The sequence below is a fragment of the Panthera uncia genome, chromosome B1 (genome assembly GCF_023721935.1).
Source record: "Panthera uncia isolate 11264 chromosome B1, Puncia_PCG_1.0, whole genome shotgun sequence".
Classification (NCBI taxonomy): domain Eukaryota; kingdom Metazoa; phylum Chordata; class Mammalia; order Carnivora; family Felidae; genus Panthera; species Panthera uncia.
In genome coordinates this window covers 17,295,922-17,318,413 of record NC_064811.1, presented here as the reverse complement: position 1 = coordinate 17,318,413, position 22,492 = coordinate 17,295,922, and the positions used below count along the sequence as shown (strand labels likewise).

The 22,492-nt window shown below is 38.2% G+C and overlaps 1 protein-coding gene and 1 long non-coding RNA gene across 2 annotated transcripts in view; one reads left to right on the top strand and one right to left on the bottom strand.

The window, feature by feature from the left end:
* Window positions 1-22,492, top strand: part of ADGRA3 (adhesion G protein-coupled receptor A3) — a 134,326-nt gene that overhangs the window by 62,959 nt on the left and 48,875 nt on the right. The window contains exons 8-12 of the mRNA XM_049630007.1: window positions 850-1,010; window positions 4,122-4,335; window positions 9,537-9,701; window positions 12,128-12,329; window positions 13,261-13,416. Coding sequence (XP_049485964.1) covers window positions 850-1,010; window positions 4,122-4,335; window positions 9,537-9,701; window positions 12,128-12,329; window positions 13,261-13,416 — 898 coding nt within the window. The remainder of the gene's footprint in view (window positions 1-849; window positions 1,011-4,121; window positions 4,336-9,536; window positions 9,702-12,127; window positions 12,330-13,260; window positions 13,417-22,492) is intronic.
* The window catches only part of LOC125922674 (uncharacterized), a 574-nt gene continuing 419 nt past the window's right edge, over window positions 22,338-22,492 (bottom strand). The window contains exon 2 of the long non-coding RNA XR_007457733.1: window positions 22,338-22,485. This is a non-coding gene — a long non-coding RNA (uncharacterized LOC125922674). The remainder of the gene's footprint in view (window positions 22,486-22,492) is intronic.

The window sequence follows — 22,492 nt, the reverse complement described above, 5'->3', positions numbered from 1 at the left end:
TTTCTTTTTGTTGCCATTACCATTGTTTAGTGAATGAAAACATCTCTATTTGGCATATGTAGTAGGCTCAAGTCAACCATTTCTGTAAGTTTAGAAAATAAGGACTACAGAGAGTAATCTGGCTTTTGAGACCTTGGGCAGTAGGAATGCAGGAGGTATTTTTATCCAAAAATTGGGAAAAATGGCTAGTGTTTTTACCTCCGTGTGCTGGAAACCAACCAGAAAGTGGTGCTTGGGGTTAGAAGTCAGTCCAGTCATCCTTCCGTAGTGTTTTCTAAAATTTACTTTCTCTTTTGTGTATCACTCATCCCACCTCCTTTTTTTTTTTGCCAGAATTAATGAGATGAAGCCTGTGCTGATGCACGGTCCGTGCTAGGAACACACATGTTATATTTGTTCTTTGCACTTTGATTTATTTGGGCAGGATGTGTTAGGTTCTGTGTTAGTTGTATCTATGTTTTGTCCCCCTATTACGTAATGTGTTCGTGTCCCCATGCTTTTTGAGGAATGGGTAGAAGTTTGATAGGCCCAGAAGCTGGAGGTTTGCTATTCTAGACCCTGAGATTCAGGAGCCTGTTACATAGAAGAGGGATGATGTATAGATTTTGTTTGCATACCAGCTTTGATGTGAAGCGGTCAGTCTCAGGATTAGCAGGGGGGGAGGGCTGGGGTCAGCCATTCCTCCTGTCCTCTCATTAGCAAGGAGAACACAACCGGTGGGTGGTTTGTGCCCCAGGCATCCCAGGGTGAGCACTGGTGTGCTTGTCAAAGCAGAAGCCAGCATATAAAGCAAACATGCCATTCTCTCACATTCACTGTAATCACTAATTTGAATTTTGTATGTTACAGAGAGTTTCAGACTGAGTATCTTTTGTGTGATTGTAACATACTGTGGATGCATCGCTGGGTAAAGGAGAGAAACATCACTGTCCGGGACACGCGGTGTGTTTATCCTAAGTCTCTTCAGGCCCAGCCAGTCACGGGTGTGAAGCAGGAGTTGTTGACGTGTGGTAAGAGAGAAAGAGAAAGAGAGAAAGTGTTTGCCATATTTTACTTGCTACTGTCTTTTTCTTGACAAACTGTGAAGTTCTCTTCACACTGTGATGGAACTGATTACAACCGTTACCCTTCTTGGATCTGATAATACATATTTAGTGTATGTGAATAGTTAAGTCAACTGGATAAAACAGTTTTGGATGGGTGTTTAAAGTTCTTAGGTTTTGAACGGCTTTCTGTACGAAAAGCAAGTTCAGACAATCTTCAGATTTTCTATCAGTTGGCAAATCAGGAATTTGATAGTAAAAAAAAAAATCTGAGGTTGCAATCATACTACTTGTTGGTAGGAGTGTGAATTAATAGAGCCTTTTTGACATATACTTTGGCAGTATGTATTGGTGTTCTCAAAAATTTGATACAGTTTAATCCAGTGATTCTATAGGAGGGTGTAATTCTTAGGAAATGATCAGCTATGTTAGTCAGTATTTAAGTATAAGCATATCTTCAATCCTCAAAAATAGGGGATTGACTGAATTACTTGTGACACATATTATAATAATGCAGCTATTAAAATTCATAATTTTGAAGAGTATTTGAAGATTTGAGGGAAATACAACATATTTATTAAAAGAAAAAGAAAAAAAAATACACATAAACCGAAAATATTCCTTACAATGATAAGAGGAGATTCCAGACTTTGTGTCTGGAAATAAGCAGTTCTATACTTGTTTACATTTTTTCTTTATTATCATTACTGTTGTAGTTTCACAAGTAAAATATGCTCATTAGATGAAAATTAAGATTTGTGAAAAGAAACAACATATACATGTATCAAATCATCATGATGTACACTTTAAATATCTTACAATTTTAAACATGGGTGGGAAGAATAAAATAAACAGAAAAATATATTATAGTTCTGTCAGTTATACCTCAATAAAGCTGGAAGAGGAAAGACACTAAAAGAAGCAAACCTATGGGGTGCCTGGGTGGCTCAGTTGGTTAAGCATCCAACTTCGGCTCAGGTCGTGATCTCATGGTTCGTGAGTTCAAGCCCCACAACGAGCTGTGTGCTAATAGTGTGGAGACTGGAGCTTCCTTTGGATTCTGTGTCTCCCTCTCTCTCTGCCCTTCCCCTGCTTGTGCTCTGTCTCTCAAAAAGAAATAAACACTAAAAAAATTAAAAACAAACAAACCCAAAAAAGTCCATGCTTGCATTCCCAAAGGTAGCTGTTGTCAACGATAACTCAGTATATTTTCTTCATCCTTTTCCTGTGTTTTGACCAAAACCTCATCATACTCTAATAATATTTTGTAACTTTTTAAAACTGGAGATGATGTAAACCCATTTCCTCATCATATAAAAGAGATGCATACCAGTACATGATACAGATGTAGCTGTAACTTGACCACTTCCTTATTACTGCGTATTTAGTTTGTTAATAATTTCCAAGGATTCATTTCTTTGTATGCCTGTTTGCATATATGCTGTTACTCTTTAGGATAGACCACAGCTTGGACACCTGGTGGCTCAGTTGGTTAAGCATCTGACTTTAGCTCGGGTCATGATCTCGTGGTTTGTGGTTTGAGCCCCACATTGGGCTCCATGCTGTGCGGAGCCTGCTTGGGATTCTCTCTCTCCATCTCTCTCTGCCCTCCCCTCGTTGTGTTCTCTCCTCTCTCTCTTTCTTTCTCTCAAAATAAATAAATAAACTTAAAAAAATAAAAAAAATAAAAAAAATAAAAAAGAGGATAGAGTACATACAGGTAAAAGTAGTAGACAGTGGACTAAGTATTCTAAAGGCCTTTAATGAGCCCATGGTACTTGTGTATAGTTTTGCACATATATTTAGAATTCCTCCCTGTTATTTTTCTGACTGGAAGGAAATATATCAGCTTTTATTTTTTTAATTAATCTTTTTTTTTTTTTTTTAAAGTTTATTTATTTTGAGAGAGAGAGAGTGCACATGAGCAGCAAAGGGGCAGGGAGAGAGAGAGTCCCAAGCAGGCTCCATGCTGATAATGTAGAGCCCGACATGGGGCTTGAACTCACAAACCATGAGGTCATGACCTGAACTAGAACCAAGAGTTGGACGTGAACCACCTGAGCCACCCAGGCACCCCATATCAGCTTGTTAAAATGATGATGATATGTGGGATCTTAAAAGATTTTTCCTTCCCTTTTCTTTAAATGTTCTAAGTTTTCTCAGTGAGTATTCATCACTTATGTAAGCAGAAAGCAGTGGTTTAATCAAAGGAAATGCTGTCTTCTAAATGTATTCTAAAATTGTATGTCTATCAGTATTTACTTATCACCAGCTCCATTCTCCAGATTTAAGTATTATTTTACAATTTGTTTTCTTAGTAATTGCTTAGATACCATAAAACAGGAACAACTTTAAATGTCAGAACTGATTATGAAATGGTTTCATTTTAATTTTACTAATTTTGTTTTCGTTTAGGAGCCACTTATCTCCGTAGGAGCCTTGTTGGTGCTAGCATGAAAATGCTGGTCACTGGGGAAAATTTGTTTTTTCATTTAAAACATTTTAATTAGAATTTCTATCGCTTTGGGGGTACCTGGGTGGTTTAGTTGGTGAAGCATCCAACTTCAAATCAGGTTGGGATCTCACAGCTCGTGAATTGGAGCTGGAGCCCTGTGTTAGGCTCTGTGCTGACAAGCTCAGAGCCTAGAGCTTGCTTTGGATTCTGTGTCTCCCTCTCTCTTTACCCCTCTCCCGCTATGCGCACACTTGCGCGCGCTCTCTCTCTCTCTCTTTCTTTAACATAAATAAACGTTAAAAATAAATTTAAAAAAAATTTTGTTTTCATAATAGAGTTTTTTCTTTCTGTGTATATTTATTTTTGAGAAAGAGAGAGAGACACACACAGAATCTGAAGCAGGCTCCAGGCTCTGAGCTGTCAGCACATTGCCCGATACGGGGCTCAAACTCATGAACCGTGAGATCATGAATGACCGGAGCCAAAGTTGGAAGGTTAACTGGCTGTGCCACCCCCGCGCTGCCCCCCCCCCCCCCCCAAAAAAAAGAGTTTCAATAGCTTTTAACTCGAGAGTGAATATAATATGGTATCTGTTTCCTGAGTCTTTGTTTTATGGTCTGTAGATCCACCCCTTGAATTACCATCTTTCTACATGACTCCTTCTCATCGTCAAGTTGTGTTTGAAGGAGACAGCCTTCCCTTCCAGTGTATGGCTTCATATATTGATCAGGACATGCAAGTGTTGTGGTATCAGGATGGACGCATAGTTGAAACTGATGAATCTCAAGGTATCTTTGTGGAAAAGAACATGATTCACAACTGCTCGTTGATTGCCAGGTAAACTTTTTTAGATGAGGAATCGTCTCTGTGGATTTTCTGTATTTCAGAATTGAAGTGTTAGAATTTGAACTAATATTTTATCTTCTTGCACTTAAAAATACAAACATTTGGTTTTCCTTTTCCTGATTGTTACTCATTTCCGGAAATTAAATAGCTACCGTTGTCATCCAGTTGTGGAGCAGAAAAGTATAGGAAGAAAGGGAAACACTGTTAAAAAGTTGGAGACTGTTTTTGTTAAAAGTTTTAGGAGGAAAAATGTAAACTTTTTGTGCCAGACTTAATTTCTAACCATTTACTGCTGCTAAACTCAGATTTTCACATTTAGCAATCACCTAATTTTCACTGTAGGTTAATGCTACAGTTTAAGATACTGTATTTCCTTTCTCTACTCCATCAGTATAAAAGATTTTAACACCTGTCCTGTTAACCCAATGACTGGTATGATCACCAAAATCATTGATTTGAATGAGTGTTATAAAGTATAAAAAAACAGAGTGAAAATATATGATATTATCACTATATATTTTATTTTGGTAAAATCTTAACCTGTAGGCATTGAATTTTCTTTTTTCTTCTCTCTTGTGTCTCTCTTTTTTTCCTTCCTACCAATTTCGTTCCTTTTTTTTTTTTTTTTTTTTTTTTTTTGAGAGAGAGTGTGTGTGCACAGGTGTGAGTGGGGGAGAGGCAGGGTGAGAGGGAGAGAGAATTTTAGCAGGTTCCACACCCAATGCAGAGTGCATCGTGGGGCTCAGTCTCACAACTGTGAGAGATCATGACCTGAGCTGAAATCAAGAGTCAGATGCTTAAGCGACTGAGCCACCCTTCTTACTATTTATTCTTCCTACTTCTATCTATTTAAGAATAGGTCTGTAGTTTCCAAACTCTTTTAGAGCAACTTAGGGTAATATCATTGCAGATTCAAAGAGGTGCCAAAAAAAAAAATTATCAAGAAAATAAAGGCATTCTGACTTGAGAATCCTGTCTGAGAATTTCGGGGATAGAATATTCTATTTTACAATTTTTGTTTCCCTCCTGAGATTTCCTGTCTGTTTATTAGAAGCATATTTTTCTTTGTGTCTTCTAACATATTTATAATAGATGCTTTTAAATTCTTGCCTGCTATTTCCAGTATCTAGGTTATCTTGGAATCATCACCACTGTCTTCTTTGCTTTTGAATATGTTTTATATTTTATTATTTAAAAAATGTTGAGGTGCCTGGGTGGCTCAGTTGGTTAAGCATCTGACTTTGGCTTGGGTCATGATCTCATGGTTTGTGGGTTCAAGCCCTTGTTGGGTTGGCATGGGGAACCTGCTTGGGATTCTCTCTCTCCCTCTTGCTCTCTGCCCCTCCCCCACTTGCACCATCTCTCTCAAGATAAATAAATAAGAAAAAAATATTGTTCATGTGTCTAGTAATGTTGGATTCTATCCTGGACAGTGTGAATGATTCACTATAGAGAAGCTGGCAAAGTACAGCCTATGGTCCACACCTGGCCTGATGGGCCTGTGGGCTAAGAATATTTTTAACGTTTGTGAATAGTTACATAAGGACCAATATAATATTTTCAATGTTGCTTCTTGGCCAGCAAAACCTGAAATAATTACTGTCTGGCCTTTGAAGAAAAAGTTTACAAACCCCTGACTCTGGGTTCTCTTCCATTTGCTTGAAGTCAGCTGGTTTTTGTTCCCTCGGGCATTTAGTTTGGCTAAACTCAAACTCGTACTTCTGTCTTTTCTGTGCTGGGCAGCATCTGAAGTCTGGTTGGTGCCCACTCTGTCAGGGGCCAGTTAGAGATCCGGGTAGATGTTCTATGCAGAAGTTTGGGCTTCCAGCCAGGTTCCTGTCTACCTCTGTCCTCTGATTTTTCAACAAGTAAGACTGTGAATTTCTATGTGAGTGGGGCCTGTCCTTGGGCAAAAGCCATTGAAAACACTTTCCTGGTCTTACTCCCCAGTGCTGATCCCTTCTTCCAGGTGTCAGCTTCTCTCCGGTTTCTGCTTGCCTTGGATCACTGACCGTGTGTTGAGATAGGCGTCATGTTGTAGTTTGTCCAGAGTGTATAATTGTTAACTGCAAGGAGGGTAGTTTCATAGGAGCTGCCCTGCTCTTCCCAGAATCAGAGGTTTTTTGTTTTTTGTTTTTTGTTTTTTTTTTTAGGGAGTGAGACTGTTAGAAACAGTTTGTTAGGTCCCAGTGAGAAGACTCTAATTGTTACCTCACTAGTGTTGTGATAATTTCACTAGCATTGTACATATGTTAAAACTCATGGAGTTATGTGCTTTAAGCAGTTTATTATATGAATAGACAATAATTGAGATATGATATAGCAACAATAATATATTAAAATATATAGAACCTTTTTTTAAATAAAAAGGCTCTCAATCATTTAGTACTCTTTACATTTTGCAATTATAAAGTAACTAGATTAACTTTATACATTTATTTCTGCAGGTCATACTTTAAATTCTTTGTAAGCAGGACCAAAAATTAATTCTAAGGTCAGCATCCTTGCCTAATAGTTTTTTTGGGGAGGGACACTTGACTAATGTGAAAATCTTTCATATGAAGTCCTTTACCCAAAATTTGCCTCCGAATAGTAAAGAAGTTGCAGGAAAAGGAAATAATGGTTATCAATTTGGTTAACCTGAGATACTTGTTTGTTCTTCAGTGGTTTTTCTCATGTTATCCATTCTCCCTTGGTAAGAATCAGAGTTTGCACTTTTCCTCAAAGATAAAATTGAAGCTGCTTCTTCCTCCTTAAATCTCCAAATATGCTGCCTTGAGGATTCCCGAAAAGTTTATTCTGATAATTGGTTTAAAGCATTGAAGGTGTTGCTAAAGGTTATCTTTAAAAGCATGTTGGCAGAATGTGTTAGGACCTTCGCTCCCAGCGGGTGTGCTGAAGTGCCCTGGGACATCACAGTGAGTTTACAGAGGTGCTGTGGGGTGTTTTAAGTTTTTTTCTTTTTTTAAACTTTATTTATCTGTGTTTGAGAGAGAGTCGGGGAGGGGCAGAGAGAGAGGGAGACAGAGAATCCCAAGCAGGCTCCACGCTGTCAGCACAGAGCTCAACATGGGGCTCAGACTCACGAACCGTGAGATCATGTCCTGAGTGAAACCCAGAGTCAGGTTCTTAACCGACGGAGCCACCCAGGCGCCCCTGTTTTAAGGTTTTGAAGAAGCGTGGGGATACTTGATATTTGTTGGACCAACTTGAGGCAGTTACAGTATCATTCGATCATGCTGGATTCCTTTCTCTGGCGCCATACTTTAAGGGTACCGAGTTTTGGGTGATTAATATGGTGCAAAGCAGGTACTGTGTGAAAGTCATTGTAGAACGTGAAATAAAGGTATCGTTTGATCTGTATCTGACATTTGGTTAATTTTGGAGTGCTCAAAAGACAGATGCAACCCATCAGGAAGTAATTGTGGTCATTGAAGAATGAAATATTTACCTCGGATTGTTGTGCATTATTTTTTCAAATGGCTCTTAAGATATTAGGACATCGATCCACAATTCTGGGATTTAATTTAGTAATTGGACCATTGTAGGTATTTCTTTTGGGCTTGGGGCTCTGCGTAACATTTTCTTGTCAGTGAAGGTGCTGTGAACCAAGAAAGTTTGGGGACCTCTGGATTAGAGAGTGATTGGTTATTTTAGAATTTGGTTATTTAAATTTAAGGTAAGGTACTTTTCGTGGACTTTATTTGGAGTATATTTAGTACTTTTAGTACTTTATTTGAAATATATTTATTACAGTGTGTTGGTTTGTTCACTGAATTAACAAAGATGATAAACATTTTCTTTGATTCAGAGTAACAGTGCCTCAAAGTCTTTTATTAGAACATATGATGTTGTATAGCCATTAATGATTTAGGAGACTGGAAAAACGTGTATTAACTTCAAGACATAATTTTGTCAGTTAATTAAAATGATACATCCTTTATGTCTAATTATCTCTTAATTTTCTATTTACATAAAAGCATAGCATAGTGGGTCATATGGTGGGGAGAAAGGCTAATTGAAGGTTCTGACATTTGCTCTTTAATTAATAGGTTTTATAGTAGAGAATTATGATTTCATCTTGAAAATTGAATTTACTGACAGCTATTTAGAAATATAGCTGTTTTATAAATTGAAGTATACCTTTACATGGAAAACTCCTTTTGTGAAACCATTAGTTGGTAATTTATTAAATCTTTGTAGAGACTTAATGAATTCTTCCCACAAAGTATTTTACCTTAAATATTTTCTTAATTGTTCACTTCATAATATTAATCTCCTTCCTTCATGCTTGACTATTTTCCTTCAAATCAGTGGAAAGGTACATGTAACCTGGAAACGTCTCCATTAGTTTTGCCGAAGAATGTGCCGCCATGTTTCTGCCTTTGCACTTAGGCTGTTGCCCTGCCTGGCTGCATCCTGGTTTCCTCTTTCTGGTGGAAGAAGTGTCAGGCATGATGTCCCATCTCACTGTCACTTTGTTCGTAGCTTTTTTTTTTTAATGTTTGTTTGAGAGAAAGAGAACGAGGAGGGGCAGAGAGAGAGAGAGAGAGAGAGAGAGAGAGAATCCTAAACAGGCTCCGTGCTGTCAGCACTCTCTCTCACTACTGTGAGATCATGACCTGAGCTGAGGTCGAGTTGGTTGCTTACCTGACTGAGCCACCCAGGCACCCTGTTCATACTTCTGGTACAGCTCTAACCCTAGTGTTTTCAGGAGCTTTTTATCTGTTCATCTTGACTTGTTGTTGAAGTACTTAAATGGAGGGATCATTTATATATATATTTTATATATGTACATATATATGTACATATATACATATATATGTATGTCTATATATATATAAATATTTAACATTTATCCTAGCATGGTGAGAGGGGCATGTGAGGGAGAGAGAGGGAGGGAGGGAGACAGAGGATCTGAAGCAGGCTGTGTGCAGACAGCAGAGAGCCCGACGGCGGGGCTTGAACTCACAAACCACGAGATCGTGACCTGAGCCAAAGTCGGGTGCTTAACCAGTTGAGCTACCCAGGTGCCCCTGGAGGGATCATTTTAAATTTGTTTTTAATCTGGCAAGTGCTTTGCCCACAGTGTGTATTCAGACATATTTGCTAAGTGAATGATAGAAGCCTGATTGTCTCCCTTTTTTGGTCTAACCATATTTTCTCTCTTTTTAAAATCTTTCTTCATGCAGTGCCCTCACCATTTCTAACATTCAGGCTGGATCGACTGGAAATTGGGGCTGTCATGTCCAGACCAAACGCGGGAACAATACGAGAACCGTCGATATTGTGGTATTAGAAAGCTCTGCACAGTACTGTCCTCCCGAGAGGGTGGTAAACAATAAAGGTGATTTCAGGTCAGTGACATGGAAAGTGCTGGAAAAGTGATTTGCCCACATCTGTTTTTATTCCTAAAGGTGCATCATGGTCTCCTGTTCTGAAGAAGAAAATTTGAGAAATACATGCATGTTCATATACATAATCCTTACGTATCTTAGGACTACCCTTTAGAACAGTGATTCCAGACTCATTTATGAAGATTAAGAAAAAATGTGCCTGCATTTTATCTCAGATATGTGGATTTAACAGCCTCTGCAGGCAGAGTGTTTCATGTTTAATAGTTTGTTGTAAAAGTTAAGGACCACTACTTTAGGGAAACGTTTTGGAAATTCTACTATAACTGTGAAATCCAGACAGGCTAATGGTATGTCCTGTTTTTTTTTCAGGGGCTCTTTTATGGATGAACTTTGCTTCATATTGCTAAGTTACTTTTACCTATTGGCAGTTTAGTAGACATGAGAATTAGGAGAAACCCATGTCCCTTTTTCCTCCCCAATTTGGTTTTTCTGACAATTAAGCCAGAAGGACACTGGGGAATGAAAGCTTTTCAGATGGCCTGAAACTTTGGGAGCCACTGGTGGTGGACTCTGTGTTGAGATAAGCAGAAGGAGTTAAATATTACAGTTTTTTTTTAAATACAAAATTTAGAATTTGTGGGAGGTAACAACTTTTACCTTAGACTCTCCTTAACTTTTCAAGGTTTTTAAAAAGCATCTTTATATTATTTATTTAATGTTCTTTATGTTCAGGAATTTAATAATGACTTTATAGTTGATGTAAATGTAGGGAAATACGTCTGCTCTTGAAAGCAGCGTAAATAGTGTGTTGAAAACCCAGTTTGCACAGTCTTTGATTGGTGCTCCTTTTGCCCAACTTTTAAGGGTAAGAAAACCCTTGGATATTAGTCTTTTAAACCCAAGGTGAAGAAGCAATGCAACATCTTTAGCTCAGCTGCTTCTTCATGGCTTTTTTAAAAAACTGTCTTTTTGTCCTTTAAAAAAAATCTCTCTGACCTGAGTATATGGAAATTAGCATTTTATTATTGCCAAGAGCTAAGTCCTTTATGTAGATTAACTGTTAACAGATAATATTTACACTGTATACTTTAAAGCAAAATAGACAACATTTGGGAATTTTGTTCTATTCATTTTTTATTACGTGCTCATGATGTGTTTTCTATTTATGGTGGATTTTCTCTTCCTACTCATAATTGGAATATTTTACAAATTTAAAAATAGGAGAATCTAATTGGAGTATTTTACAGATTTAAAAATAGAAGAATCTAATTATTTAACTGATTAATGAATTAGCTTTTGACACTCCTTAGTATATTACACGATTGGACTTTCACTGCATTAATAAGATTTAGTTTAGTGTTGCTTAGTCTGTTTATGCAGATTTCGGTGATGAATTATATTGCAGCATGACTGATGCTGTAATTTATCAGTTCCTGTGTTACAGGTCAGCTGTAACTTTCATTAAATATATTCACTTCAGTCCCACTTTTGGAGAAATGGAGCTCAAATGACAAAGATTTCTCCCAGCTGTTAGTGGCAATCCATGCCACTTGCATAGGGAGCAGTATCTCCCAGATAAATTCATTCGTGTGTCGTGTTGGAGGTCTGCTGGGCCACCCCCACGTGCAGAAGTTTGCTAGGAGGACTCGCGTGGACTCAGCTTGTCATTGCGGTCACAGCTAAGATGCATTATAGTGATGTAGTAAGACACATAGCAGGATAACCAGGGGACGGACCTAGGTGCATTCTGGAGAGATCCACGTGCAGGCTTCTTCCTGCTCTTTCCCTCCCATGAAGATCACACACAGCATGCTCCTCCTTCAGCCACGAAAAGGCAGCAGCCTCTATGCAGCCCGTGGGAGACTCAGCACGCCGAGTTCTTATTGCTGGCCATGTAGACACCCTCTGCCTGGCATGTACCAAAATTTCAGACTCCCAGGAAGAAAGCAAGTTTCAGCATAATCCCTGCGGTGTGTCCCAACAGCCTGGGCACGGTGAACAGCCCTCCAGTTCACTGTTTGTGGGAATACTGCAAGTCCCAAATACTCCCAAGTCCCCAGTTGTCCCAGCAGGCCTTTCTAAGGAGAGCCATCCTGGCCCTGCTGTGGTGACTCTTGTCTGCACATCTGCTGACTCTGTGCCGTATGTGGGATTTTCTTTTTTAAGACAGTTTTCCTGTGTGTTTATAGCAATATTTAGAATATTTTAAGGAAGTATGCTATGGTATTAAAATATATGTGGCTGATAGTTTAAAACAGTTCAGTTCATGCTAACCTTTTTTGTAAAGTCTTCGTTCCGAGAGGAATTTGTTTCTTCTTGATTTTTCTCTCTGATTATACGTGACCTGTTGTCATCCTTGATTTTCTCCCCCTATTACTTGTGTCCCACGTGAGTGTTTTCATACAGTTTTGTCTTCGTCTCTCTAGATGGCCCAGAACGTTGGCAGGCATCACTGCGTACCTTCAGTGTACTCGGAACATCCATGGCAGTGGGATCTACCCTGGAAACCCGCAGGATGAGAGAAAGGCTTGGCGCAGATGTGATAGAGGCGGCTTCTGGGCGGATGATGATTATTCTCGCTGCCAGTATGCAAATGATGTCACTAGAGTTCTTTATATGTTTAATCAGGTAACTAGAAAGTCTTCACGTTGACTGAGGTGGTTAATTTATTTTCGTTGAAATGCCAGGTGTGTGTTTGTGTGTGTGTTAAATACGAGTAAAGCACAAGGATTTGGTGTTTCCATTCAGTTGCTCTGTCTTGGGGATTAGGCTTTGTCACCTCAACCGGTATTCAAGGCCCTCTGTGGTGTCGATTTTCCTTTCCAGTCACTGCCTGACTCAGTGCCTTTGTTTGAATATCTTTATCATCTATATTCACTAGACCGAATTCCCAGCCATCCTTCAAATCCATCTGGGAAGCCACCTGTTGGGTTCCTTTTATAATCTCTTTGTCACGAGTGATCCCTTGTTACACTTGTACTCATATGTCTTTTCTTGTATTCTCTCCTGTGCATCCTTTTAAACCTGACCACGTTGTAAGCAGCGGGAACATGGCCTCCCTGTGACACATTTTCTTATGCTCCTTGGTAGCTGTTATGTCCTTGGTGTAATGGTTGGTGCTGAGTTGTGTTTAAGTCAATAAATAAGCAAATGTAAAACATTACCGGCAGAGCATGGCAGTATAGATACATGTTCAGTAAGTGCTTCATACTCTCGTGCATTGGGGCTCCAGGGGAGTTATTGATCCCTCCCAGTTGGAATACTCAGGAAAGGCTTTACTAAGCAATTGGAATCGAGTATGTGTAGAATTTGGATAAGCAGAAAAGAAGAGATGGTGTTGGTGTGTTTACCAGATGTGTTTTCATGTATTACTATGTTTCATTTAAAGTTAAAAAAAAAAATTTGCCTTTAGGTTGGTTACCATTATAATGCCAGTTTTCTCCGCTTTGAAAAAGCATTTTAAGAAGGTCCTGGTGATAAATGATAAAGACTTTGAATTCATTGCCATGTTTTGGAATGCAAAGATAAAACGCCAGATTTTTTGCCTTTTTAAATACAGATGCCTCTCAATCTTACTAATGCTGTGGCCACAGCCCGACAGTTACTGGCTTACACTGTGGAAGCTGCCAATTTTTCTGACAAGATGGATGTTATATTTGTGGCTGAGATGATAGAAAAGTTTGGAAGATTTACCAAAGAGGAGAAGTCCAAAGAGGTATTTTTCTGGTTCACATTTGTAGCATATAGCATGTCAATGAATAGTCATGTGATAGAGTTGAATCTGTAGTTTGTATTTATTTAAAAAAATTCTTTTAAACTCTTTTATTCAGTTTTGAGAGACAGAGAGAGACAGAGCATGAATGGGGGAAAAGCAGAGAGAAAGGGAGACACAGAATCCGAAGCAGGCTTCAGGCTCCGAGCTCTCAGCTCAGAACCTGACGCGGGGCTCGAACTCAAGAACGGTGAGATCGTGACCTGAGCTGAAGTCGGACGCTTAACCGACTGAGGCACCCAGGCACCCCTGAATCTGTAGTTTTTAAATAAAAGTTTACTTATTTTGAGAGGGAGAAAGAGAGAGCAAGCAGGGGAGGGGCAGAGAGAGGGAGAGAGAGAATCCCAAGCAGGCTCCATACTGTCAGTGTGGATCCCGATGCGGGGCTCAAACCCACAAACTGAGATGATGACCCTGAGCCGAAACCAAGAGTTGGACACTTAACCAGCTGAACCACCCAGGCGCCCCTGAATCTGTATTTCTAAAGCATCTTTATGTTTGCTCTATTTTAATTAAGTATACCTTTTAATTTCCAAAGAATTGAGAAATGTATGCTGCATTTACTATAGTAATCTGTTAGAACAGAGGTGAACAATCCGTTCTTGGGAATTAAGGTATCGTGATAGAGCAGAGCCAGCCTGTGAGAGAGCAACTTCCTGCCTCCACATTGTGGGTTGGCTAGAACTATTCCCAGGCATTCTGGGATTTCTCCTGTCTACACAGGCATGTGTTTATCCTTCTCTTTCTCTTCCCCCACCACCCAGTTTTATTGAGAGACAATAGACACTCATCAGTATATAAGTTTAAGGTGTACACCATGATGCTTTAACTTACATACATTGCAAAATGACCATCACGATAGGTTAGGCTAACATCCATCTTCCCATATAGATACAATAGAAAGAAAAGAAAGAGAAAAAGAAAAAAGAAGAAAACAAATTTCTTCACGTGATGGGAACTGTTGGGATTTACTCTAATAACTTTCCTATATACCATGCAACACTGTTAGCTGTTTTCATTTGTGCGCTACATCCTTGGTACTTAAAACTGGAAATTTATACCTTCTGACCACCTTCCTCCAGTTCCGCCCCCTGTCCTCCCAACCCTCTGCCTCTGGTAACCACAGGTTTGTTCTTTTTCTGTGAGGTTTTTTTTTGTCCACATGTAAATGAAATCAGGCAGTATTTGTCTTTCTCGGATTTATTTCACTTAGCATAATGGCTTCAAGATCCCTCCATGTTGGAATAAATGATAGGATTTCCTCATTTTTTAAATGGCTGAATATGATTCCTTTGTGTATATATATATATATCACAACTTCTTTATCCTTTCATCCTCAATGGATCATAGGTTGTGTTATTATAAATAATGCTGCTATGGATGTGGGGGTGCAGAGCCATCTTCAAGCTAGGGTTTTAGTTTCCTTTGGATATATTTCTGGAAGTGGAATTTGGGGATCATGTGGTAGTTCTGTTTTTAAATTTTTTAGGGTCCTGCATATTGTTTTGCATAGTGACTGTACAAATTTACATTCCTACCAAGTGCACAAAGGTTCCCCTTCTCCATATTTTTGCCAGTGTTTTCTTGTCTTTTTGGTGGTAGCCATTCTAACAAGTCTGAAGTGGTACCTCATTATGCTTTTAATTTGCGTTTCCCTGATGACTAGTGATGTTAAAGACCTTTTCATGTACCTCTTGGCCTTTCATATATCTTCTTTGGAGAAATGTCTATTAGGTCCTTTGCTTGAGTTATGGAAGTTCTTTATATATTTTGCATATTAACCCCTTAACCAGATAAATGGTTTGCACATATTTTTTCCCATTCTGTGAGCAACTAGGTTGTCTTTTCACTTTGTGGATGGTTTCTATTGCTATGCAGAAGCCTTTTAGTTTGATGCAGTCCCATTTGTTTATTTTTGATTTTGTTGTTTGTGCTTTAGATGTCATATCCAAAAATCGTTACTAAGACCTATGTCAAGGAGCTTTATTTCTGTCTTCTTGGAGTTTCATGGTTTCAGGTTTTCATTTAAGTCTTTAATCCATTTTCACTTAATTTTTGTGAGGAATGTGAGATAGGGGTTCAGTTTCTTTCTTTTCCATTTTAATATCCAGTTCTCACAACACCATGCATTGTGAAGAGACTGTCTTTTCTTCATTGAGTATTGTGTCTCCCTTGTCAAATATTAGTCGACTGTATAAGCTGGGCTCTTGTTTCTGTTCTATTGGTCTGTTTGTATTTATGCCAATACCATACTGTTTTGATGACTATAGCTTTTATAGTATAGCTTGAGATCTGCAAGTATGATGCCTCCTTCTTTGTTTTTTCTCAATATTCTCTTGGCTATTCAGGGTCGTTTGTGTTTCCATGTAAATTTTAGGAGTATTTTTTTCTACTTCTGTAAAAACTGCCATTGGAATCTTGATAGGGATGGCATTGAATCTATAGATATCTTTTGGTAGTGTTGACATTTTAACAATATTCTTATAGTCCACACACAGGAGATACCTTTCCATCTATTTGTATTTTCTTTGACTTCTTTCATCGGTGTCTTGTAGTTTTCAAGGTAGAGAACTTTCACTTCATTAAATATATTCCTAAGTATTTTATTGTTTTTGAAGTTATCGTAAATGGAAATGATTTCTTTAAAAAATTTTTTTTAATTAAAACATTTTTTAAGTTTATGTATTTATTTTGAGAGAGGGAGAGAGAGAGACAGACAGACAGTGAACAGGGGAGGGGCAGAAAGAGAGAATCCCAAGCAGGTTCTGTGCTGTCAGCCCAGAGCCTGATGACAGGCTCAAACTTACAAATTGTGAGATCATGACCTGAGCTGAAACTAAAAGTTGGACACTCAACTGACTGAGCCATCCAGGTGCCCTGGGATTGATTTCTTTATTTCATTTTTATAAAATTCATTGTTAGTGTGTAGAAATACTACTGAGTTTTAATGTTAATTTTGTGTCCTGCAACTTTACTGAATTCCCTGATAAATCTAACAGGTTTTTTTTGTTGTTGAGTCTTTAGGATTTTCTGTATATATAATTATGTCCTCTGTAAATAGAGACAGTTTACTTCTTTGTTTCCAATTGTGATACCTTTTAATTTTTTTCTAGCTTGGTTTCTGTAGGTAGGACTTCTTGTACTATATTGAATAAGTGTGGTAAAAGTGGGTCCTTTTGTCTTATTTATAATCTTAGAGGAAAATCTTTGAATCTTTCACTATTGAGTATGAGGTTAGCTGTGGGCATGTCATCTATAGCCTTTATTATGTTGAGATACATTCCTTCTATGCCTAATTTGTTGGGAGTTTTTATCATGAATAGATGTTGAATTTTGTCCAATGCTTTTTCTGCATCTATTGAGATGATCATATGGTTTGTTTTTATTCCATTCATTTGATATATCATATTGATTGATTTATATATGTTGAACCATCCTTGCCTCCCAGAGATCAGAGATAAATCCCACTTGATAATGGTGGGATCTTTTTAATGTACTGCTGTATTTGACTTACTAGCATTTTATTGAGAAGTTTTGCATCTACATTTATCAAGGATATTGGTGTGTAGTTTTCTTTTCTAGGAGTGTCATTTTCTGGTTTGGTATCAGGATCATGCTGACTTTGTAAAATGAGTTTAAGAAGAAGAGGGAACTCTTCAGTATTTTGGGAGAGTTTGCATGTGATTGGTTTTAATTCTTCAAATATTTGGTAAAATTCACCAGTGAGACCATCTCATCCTGGGCTTTTTTTCATTGGAATACACACACACACACACACACACACACATATATACACCCACATACGTATACTTATGTATATATATACACACACATATATGTATACTTATACGTGTATATACATACACACACACAAATATATATATATATATATTTTTATTTTTAAACATTTATTCATTTTTGAGAGAGACAGTGTGAGTGAGGGAGGGGCAGAGAGAGAAGGGAGACACAGGATCTGAAGCAGGCTTTAGGCTCTGAGCTGTCAGCACAGAGCCTGATGTGGAGCTTGAACCCATGAACTGTGAGATCATGACCTGAGCCAAAGTTGGACACTTAACTAACTGAGCCACCCAGGTGCCCTGGAATATTTTAGATTACTGATTGATTCTTCCTACTAGTAATTGGTCCATTCACATTTTCTATTTTTATCTGATTTAGTCTTGGTAAGTTTTATGTTTCTAAGAATTTTTTCATCTAGGTTGTCTAGTTTGTTGGCGTATAGTTTTTCATTGTTTTCTCCAGATCCTTTGAATTTCTGTGGTATCGGTTGTAATGTCTCCTTTTTCGTTTATAATTTTGATGATTTGAGTTTTCTTTTTTTCTTGGTTGGTGTAAGGGTTTATCAGTTTTGATTTCTTTTCAAAGAACTGACTCTGTTTTGGTTAATCTTTCTATTGTTTTTTTGTTCTCTATTTCATTTATTTCTTCTTTAATCGTCATTATATACATTTTTTCTTCTGCCGCCATTGAGCTCACTTTGCTCTTCTTTTTCTAGATCCAGAAGGTATAGAATTAGGCTATTTGGGATTTTTCTTGTTCTTAATGTAGGTGCTTATTGCCCTTAACTTTGCTTTTAGAACTGCTTTTGCTGCATCTCCCAAGTTCTGCTATGTCTGTTGTGTTTCCATTTTCGTTTGTCTCAGGAATGTTTTTTTTTGTTTGTTTTTTTTTTGCTGCATCTCCCAAGTTCTGGTATGTTTGTTGTGTTTTCATTTTCGTTTGTCTCAAGAATCTTTTTTTTTTTTTGTTTTAAGATTTTATTTTTAAATAATCTCTATACCACATGTGGGACTCGAACTTAGAACCCTGAGATCAAGAGTCACATGCTCTACCGACTGAGCCAGCCAGCCAGGTGCCCCTCAAAAACTGTTTTTAAATTTCCTTTAATTTCTTCTTTGATCTACTGATTATTGAGTAGAGTGTTGATTTCCATATGTTCATGAATTTTACTGTTTCCCTCTTGCTACTGATTTTTGATTTCATGCCATTGTATCAGAAAAGATACTTGGTCTGATCTCAGTCTTCCTGAATTTGTTAAGACTTGTTTTGTGGCCTGATATAAGGTCCATTCTAGAAATTGTTCTGTGTGTACTTGAGAGAAATGTGTGTTCTTCTGTTGTTGGGTAGAATGTTCTGTATATGTCTGTTAGGCCCATTTAATCTCTAATGTTGTTCACATATACTGTTTCCTTTTGATTCTCTGTCTGGGTGATCTGTCCATTGTTGAGAGTCAAGTATCAAAGTCTGCAAGTACTATTGTTTTACTGTTTGTTTCCTTTTCTGTTAGTTTCTGCTTTCTATATTTAGGTGTTCCAATGTTGGGTGAATGAGTATTTACAGTTGTTAGATCTTGTTATATTGACCACTTTATCATTTTATAATGATCTCTGTGCCCTTTTACCACTTTTAAAGTCTGTTTTGTTTTTGGTTACCATTTGCTTACAATGTCTTTTTCCATCCTTTTCTCTCAGCGTAGGTTTGTCTTTAAGGCTAAAGTAAGTCAGCATGTTGTTGGATCTTTTTTTTTTTTTCTTTAATCTACTGAGGCATTTTCTTTCTTTTAATTGGACAATTTAATCTTAAAAAAAATTTTTTTTTCATGTTTATTTCTGAGAGACAGAAAGAGACAGAGCGTGAGTGGGATAGAGGCAGAGAGAAAGGGAGACAGAGTCCAAAGCAGGCTCCAGGCTCTAGGCTCTGAGCTGTCAGCACAGAGCCCGAGGTGCACGCAGGGCTTGATCCCACGAACCGCGGGATCGTGACCTGAGAAGAAGTCGGATGCTTAACCGACTGAGCCACCCAGGCGCCCTGGACAATTTAATCTTCGTAACATTTAAAGTAATTACTGATAGGTAAGGACTTACTATTGTCATTTTGTTAATTGTTTCCTGGTTGTTTTGTAGATCCCTTATTCCATGATTCTTATCTTGCTGTCCTTTTTGTTGTTTTGATATCTCTTGGTATCAGTATATACTGTTTCGACTTCTTTGTTGTATTTTTTGGTGTAATTAGTATAAGATTTTTCTGACTGGTTGCTATGAGGGTCACATAAAATATCTTAAACTTATCACACTCTATTTTAAACTGACGGCAACTTCAGTAGAGTTTGTAAACTTTGCAGTTTTACTTCTCCTCTCCCTCACGTTTTAGGTTACTTCTGTTACTATTTATACAGTACAAAAAAACACATAGGGGTGCCTGTCTGCCTCGGTTACTAGAGCATGCGATTCTTGACCTTGGGGTCGTTAGTTGAAGTCCCATGTATGGCATAGGGTGTACTGTAAAACAATTTTTTTTAATGTAAATTATAACAGATTGTTGTCATTATGGTTGTTTTAAGTATATTCTTTTAACTTTTAAACTAGTTTTAAGTAACTTATGCCCCACTATTACCATATTGCAGAATAGAAAATGCCCATATATTTGCTGTTACCAGTAAGATTTACACTACTTTTTTTTAAAAAAAAATAAAAATGTTTATTTGAGAGAGAGTTAGGGAGGAGCAGAGAAAGAGAGGGGAGAGAGAATCCCAAGCAGACTCTGCACTGTGAGTGCAGAGCCCAATGCTGGCTCCATCTTTTGAACCGTGAAATCATGAACTGAGCCAAAATCAAAAGTCAGATGCTTTACTCACTGAACCACCCAGGTGCCCCAGCCATTATTGCTTTAAGTATACTTTCTCTAACTTTCTCTTTCTTTTCTCCTTTTGGAATTCCTAAAATGTGAATATTGTTTTGCTTTGTTTTATTGTTTTTTTTTCCCCATTGTGTCCCATAATTCCTGTAGGCTTTTTTCACTCTGTTTCAGAACATTTTTGCTCCTCTGACTCTGGAATTTCCAGTGTCCTATTCTCTCTAGTTGTTGATTCTTTTTTCTGCATGGCTGAAGCGACCTTTGAAGCTCTGTTGAATTCTTTAGTCATTATATTTTTCAACTCTCGGATTTCAGTTTGTTTGTTTTTTGATGGTTGCTGTTTTCTTGTCAGACTTCTTATTTTATTCATGTATTGTTTCCCAAGTTTTATTTAGTGGTGTCTCTCTTTTCTTGTAGCTCACTGAATTTCCTTAAGAGGAGTATTTTAAATTCTTTGTCGGACAGTTCTTGGATCCTCCATTATTGGAACTCGATGAGTTTCCTTTGGTGGTGTCATATTTACGTGACTTTTTGTGCTCCTTGATTCCTTATTTGAGTAATGGGGCTTCTCCTCTAGACTTACCAGTTTTGTTTTTTCACTGGTTAGCTCTGTTTGGGTTTCTGGGTGTGTCTGCTGGTAATGGCCTTGGGCAAGTGGGACCTGCTATTATCATCTTCTTTTGGGCCAGGCGGCTCTTAGAGCTCTGAGAATGGGTACAGGGACTTGTGCTCCTGGCTTGGTTGCCTACCCTGCTGAGGCTTTGTGGTTGCGCGAATTCTCCGGTCAGACTTACTAGATATGGTCTGGACTGGATACCATATTCCGGGGTAGGTGGGGCCATGGGTTAGCTTCCCTCCAGGGAGAGCCATCCTTATTGTGAGTTTTAGTCACCCCGATCTTGTTATATTGCTTAATTTCTTTCGTAATATCCTGGAATAGGAGACTATTTTTCGGAACTTTTTTGAAATTCCTAATGATTGTAATATACAAGTTAGGAAAATTTGGTGACTTTGAAAATGAGCACATTTTGGGGTACCTGGGTGGCTCAGTTGGTTAAGTGTCCAGCTTAGGCTCAGGTCATGATCCCATGGTTTGTGAGTTCAAGCCCTGTGTTGGGCTCTGTGATGTCGGCTCAGAGCCTAGAGCCTGATTCAGATTCTGTGCTTCCCTCTCTCCCTGCCCCTCCCCTGCTCATGCTCTGTCTCTCAAAAATAAATAACCATTAACAAAATATTAAAAAAGAAAAGAAAAGAAAACAGGTATATTTTAATAGGGCCATGTTCTTAAAACTATGCTTGTCAACATGATATCCTTTTTGTGAAAACATTGACAACCACCATTTTCAGAATGAATGAGCAGAAAATAATGTTTCAAGTAAGTTTTTAGATGCAGATTAATGTATTCTTAAACGTTAAGTTTCAAGCTACTTGAGAACTAGTGGCTCTTATGTGATAGAGTCAGTTACACAAAAAGGTTCTGCTCTGTCAGCACACTGTCAGCTTGGAGCCCGATGGGGTGTTTGGACTCATGAACTGTGAGATCTTGACCTGAGCCAAAATCAAGAAACATGCTTAACCAACCGAGCCACCCAGGCACCCCTCATGTTTACTTTCTAGTAGTGTTGCCCTGTGTGGTTTTCCAAAGTACACAGCACACAGCTGTGTAGAAACACTGGACTGAACAAAGTCTAATGTATTTCTTGATGTAGGACCTCCCAGATTCATTAATAATGTTCAAAGGTAAATACTGTCCCTAGTTCTTCTACATCATTTAAACCAAGGAACTTTTTTTTCCCCCTTTTGGTACACTGCTTATTAATATCTTGCATTTTGGTGATAAGTTTTGGAACTTGGAACTACAGCCCCAGTACCCTACGTGCTTTATTTGATAGGATGTAGTTACTAAAGGAAGAAAAACAGTTACATGTATTTAAATGAGACTCAGGTCAAGGGACCATTTGATAATGAGGTAACATTTTAGTGTTGCTCTCTGAACTTCAGACCACAGTTTTCTTAAGAGCTGTCTTGCTACTTGATGGTCTCTCTGGGCCACAGCCTACTTCCGGTGGTAAATTTTCCCAGTGGTGGGAGAAGCTGTCTGGATTCTGGCTCTGTGGTAGTGCTGCTTTCCATTTTGATGATAATCACAGGTTGGCTGCTACATGATGAGAAATCATTCATGGAAGTGGGAATGGTTTGAGTCCCGGGAATAAATGGCATATCTTCTGGAATGTGGACATTGAGAAATATTTTGCCAATATATAATGCCTGTTTATTCCCTCACTGCCCTGTTTATTCCCACGCTGCCTGTTTATTCCCACGCTGCCTGTTTATTCCCTCACTGCCCTGTTTATTCCCACACTGCCTG